The sequence below is a fragment of the Citrus clementina genome, unplaced genomic scaffold (assembly GCF_000493195.1).
Source record: "Citrus clementina cultivar Clemenules unplaced genomic scaffold, Citrus_clementina_v1.0 scaffold_3, whole genome shotgun sequence".
Lineage (NCBI taxonomy): Eukaryota > Viridiplantae > Streptophyta > Magnoliopsida > Sapindales > Rutaceae > Citrus > Citrus x clementina.
The window spans coordinates 32922318-32927148 of NW_006262339.1; the positions used below are offsets into that span (position 1 = coordinate 32922318).

General features: G+C 34.2%; 2 protein-coding genes across 2 annotated transcripts in view; one reads left to right on the forward strand and one right to left on the reverse strand.

Moving 5' to 3' along the window:
- LOC18046312 overlaps nt 1-879 on the reverse strand; it is a 2339-nt gene extending 1460 nt beyond the window's left edge. The window contains 1 exon segment of the mRNA XM_024187400.1: nt 849-879. Coding sequence (XP_024043168.1) covers nt 849-879 — 31 coding nt within the window.
- On the forward strand, nt 788-4826 carry LOC18046313 (rab3 GTPase-activating protein non-catalytic subunit). The gene is given in 9 exon segments (XM_006442428.2): nt 788-1205; nt 1208-1272; nt 1729-1863; nt 2115-2306; nt 2579-2640; nt 2790-2944; nt 3722-3870; nt 3960-4100; nt 4644-4826. Coding segments are annotated over 9 exon segments (1359 nt in total). The 5' UTR covers nt 788-928.
- Nucleotides 4827-4831: the final 5 nt, after the last annotated feature.

Sequence of the window (4831 nt, forward strand, 5' to 3'; positions counted from 1 at the left end):
GAACGAATTTATGCCTCTAATTTTTACCGTAAATATCATATTACAGTATATTAATATAACTTATTTTGTTTATATTTGAATAGAGAAAATTAAAAGAGCTGTGATTTGTTAGAGTACTATCACATAAAAAGTTTACTTTTTGGGATTCTTTACCTTATTTAATTAGTAAAGTATCTTAATCTAATCTTCTTTAACTAGTGAAATTCTTTTTACTCAACAAATTTTAAAATTTTACTCAGTTTTAATTAATTATTAAGAACCATTGGACTTCATCTAATAATTTACTTTTTATCCCGCTATTGATACTGAAGTTTTAGCCTAGCACTACATGGAGACCCTAATTCTAATTATTATTATTTTTAGGTAAAAATAATTTTTTTAATTTTTACTAAAAGTATAAATAACAATTAATGTTCTCATATTCGTTTCCACATTCTTATGAGAATGAGATTCTCATTTCTAAATTTATGAGACTCGCTTCAAATTTCATTCTTATTTATTTATAATTAAACACTCTCACTCATTTTCATTCCACATTCTCATTGCTCAATCCATAAAAAAAAAATACAATAAGACTTTTGGAATTGTTGTAAATAAAAACTATTGTTAGACTTTACATTTTTTTTTGTTTTAAATTATAAATTATATTTATGTAAAAATTATGTGTTGCTATTAAAAAATCATTTGCACACAATTAGTCAAATAAATTTTCATTTTTTTTACATTTTCAGACAAATAATAAATAAATTTTTCTTTAAAAAAAAAAAAAAAAAGGAACAAATGCACTTTCAAAAACAATAGCAAAATCGCATAATAGTCACTTCGGTACCTTCTTCTTAGTGGTTAACTTTGCTCGTACTCTTTCTCCGATCCATCCATATGGCGTAAACGGGAAACGGTGGAGCCCAATCAAAACGACACCAAAAAAATGTCAAAACGCACGCACACGACGGAGGTGGGGTCCATCGCCTGCACGGATCTCAGCGACCTCGGCGCGGGCAAGGAAGGCTGGCTGGTGAACGACCCTAACCTTCTCTGCGCGTTGGACATGCACACCATCGCTCTCGCCAACAGATATCAAACCGTGATTATTAACTGGGCCGACCCGGAAGGCCTCGTGGCCAAAATCCGACCCGAGCTTTCCCCGATCGCCTCCGAGTACATAACCGCTATTGAGTGGTTGGTGTTTGAAGAAATGAGAGCCCTTGCGTTGGGACCTCGAGAGGTTACTTTTTGGTTTATGATTTGAAAGGTGATCTGGTGCACCGACAGGTAACTTTATTATATTTTATGTTTTTGGAATTAAATTATACATAACTTTTTTCATTAATTTCTTGAAAAACGTTGGCATTTTGAAATTGATTTAATTTTGGGTCGAAAATGATAACTTAGTGAGTTAAAAATGGGAGTTTAATTCAAAGTTAAGTAGAAGCACAACAATTCTTAGCACACCACGTTGTATAATAAATGTTTTTGCATTTTGTATAGCTTTATGAGTGAGGCAAAGCAATCTTTAGGGAGTACATGGAATTAATTCTTAGGGACAAGGTACATTCTACGTTGGAAATGTTTCCTATTAATCTGGTCGGATTGCAGTTCTTTGATAATTAGGTATGAGTAAACTCAGATGGTCATGCTATTCTTGTGTGTGTTGGTGGTCTTTGCTATTCTGTGCGTATTATCATTGCAATGATCTAGGAACTAATTGATTGAGATTTGTGCTTGCAGTTGATACATCCCGGACGGATTCTAAAGTTGCGAGTCCGTGGAAGTAGGAGAGATTTAACTCAAGATACAGCAGAGGAGGAGGTTTGTGTTGTAATGCCTGGAGTACTTGCCCGTTTTGATGGTTCTGAGATTCAGGTAACTATTGGAATTATAGTTAAAACTTTGTCTTTGGAAAAAAAGAAAAAAAAATCACGGTGCTATCTTTAAATAAAATAAATAAATATCTTTTGTCCCGGATTAGGATCTATCGCAATGTATTTGAGTTTTGGATGGAGGGTTGATTTGTGTTTACTTTCCATAGTTCCGTATTTGTTTCATTTCAAACCTCTAGCCTCCTGGAAACTTAATTTCTTATGATCTAACAACTTTCCATTCTTGAGATGTAGAAAATGCTGCAGCGATGGTTTCAAGACTCAAATTCTAATTTTTGGGATCAGAAGCCGAAACAGAGAGATTCAGAGGATTTGGAAAATTCATATGAAAGGTTGCCTCATCAGTTGTGGAATGTCAGCAAGTATGGGCCATGTGCCGATGCAGCAATTACTGGTCTAATGCCTCCACCACTGATGGAAGTGCAGGTGATAATTTGTTTCCTTAATTCTGATAACCTACAGTTTCTCTGTTTAGATTCTATGCCAGGTGTCCAAACAGTACATTTACTGAACAATTGGTATCATGATCATTTAAATGTGTTTTCTAGAACAAGTAAACCATTGTTTTCTTTTTGTCAAGTTCCTTGATTCCACTTTGTAGCATACATGTTAAGACTTTGGTGGTTTGCCCACTGAATTATGGAAAGTTTCTGAACTTATTCTGGTATTTGAATTCAGCTGCTTTTATTGTTGGGCAGTCAAGTCAACGTTATTTCTGTGCAGTCACTATTGGAGAGGACGCTGTGATTTCAGCATTCAGGTTAGTGTGGTAGGATTTCAAAGGATATACCCCTTTTCTAATCTCTTCTTCTAAGTTGGAATTTAGGATTGATCTCTGGTTCCTATCCACAAGTCACTTTGTTGTTTATCATTTTATGTTTTATTAACAGCTGTTTCATTTTTTAAAAGACTTTCAGAAGACAGAAGCAGGTCCCTGGTTGGAGCTATTCTATCTAAAGTCGTACCTGCTACATTTTCAACAATATCTTCTTTGTCTAAAATGATATGGCGCAGCGAACAATCGCCTAAGAAATCAGAACCAAAGCCTCAGTCATTTGCTCGAGGTAAAGTTAGTTGATTTCTTCTGTTTTCTTATCATTTTAATTGTTTATAAATTAAAGTATTGACTATAAATTATCATTTAACTGAGACTTTTGAAGTATTTATCTTGCTGAACGTGTGTAATCGAGATGCATGGACTAATATACAAGTGAGCATGTATGCACATAATGGTGCATGTATGTATAAATAGAAACATGAAAATTTTGGTCATCTTATGAGAAATGAAAACATTGTTCCTGAAGAAAGTTAAGTAATACTTGTACCCTTAAGAAGTTATTATCTGACTTACATATTAATAAATTTATGTTTTTCTTTTTTCTGTGTGAATTATTCTCTTTTACATGATAAATCTCTTTGTTCTATATGTGCTTATAGTGTTTCTTTCTTACTTTTCATAGGAGATTTTTCTGTCACATCCTCGTTGCTTCTATCTCCTCATTTCCCTACTCCTAGTGCTTCCATTCTGTTCTTGATTTTTTCTGTCTCCTGCCTTTGCATCATATATGTCAGTTATAGCATTTGTTAGTAAATAAATTTAAGATAAAGGTGTGTTTCGTGAATGAAACTGCTCTTAAAAAGATAAATGGATTTTTAGAGCATGCATAAATTCCTTGTTTTTGGGAACATAAATAAACTTTTAGGTGAATTTGATAATTTCTGACTACTTTTGTCTCTGTGTCTGTCTCTGTACTGATGAAGTTTTTTGGAACATATTTACATGGTGCTGATAACTTTTTACTAAAAGCAGGGGCTGAATTTTTGACCATATCTTGTTGCAGCTTCCCCTTTGACATGTTTGAAAGATCATCCTAGGAAGGGTGAAAGGCTCACATTATCACCTAGTGGCTCATTGGCTGCAATAACAGATTCGCTGGGTCGGATATTGCTATTAGACACTCAGGCACTTGTAGTAGTTCGATTGTGGAAGGTTTTCTGTGAACTTCCTTATATTTCTTTGTTTTGTATGTTCCTTTTTTTTTTTTTGGTTCTTTTAATGAAAAACTTCATTTCATTTAGGGTTATCGTGATGCTAGCTGCGTTTTCATGGAGATGCTAGTCAACAAAGATGCTGCAACAAGTTCTGCTTATTATGCACCAGTGAAGAGTGATTATTGCCTTTGTTTAGCTATTCATGCACCCCGAAAAGGAATTATCGAGGTATATTCATCTGTCTTTTTTTCATTGGAGGAAGCATATGTATCTTGTATTTAAGTATTAAAAGATGCTGACTGATCTGTGTGTCCTGTTTCAAAATTTTTTGTTATTGCTTGAGAATTTCTTGTGGCTATTTTCGGTAATCTCTATCTTGCTCTTTTGGAGTCTTCAATGGCTAGTTTCTGGCTTGATTTACAATCTAGTGACACATAGTTTACAATTAGGTTTGTGCCTACTCTTTAGAGTTGTCGAATATGTCACTTAATTATCCAGCAAATGTGTGTCATGTCCTTTTTTAGAACAAATGTCCATGGTATGAGGTACTAAGAAACAAAGTATTACTACTTTTTTATTTTCTATTTTCTTCCTTCTAGATTTCTCCCTTTTAGGGTGAGGAATAGCCTATTATTCTCTAGGTTATATAAACGTTTCACAATAATCTGAAGCAATGGGAAAACCTCTTCAGTACCAGTTAATGCTGTTCTTAATTTAATTTTTTCAAGAGTATTTTGCAATATTTATTTATTTTTTGGCAGCATCTTGCAGGTATGGCAGATGAGAACTGGACCACGTCTCTTAACTATTCAGTGCGCCAAAGGTAGCAAAATACTGCAACCCACCTACAGGTTTGGATCATCAATGGCCTCTTCTCCTTATGTGCCTCTGGAGGTTTTCTTGTTGAACGGAGACTCTGGACAATTATCGGTTCTGAACCGTTCCCTTAGTTGAGATTT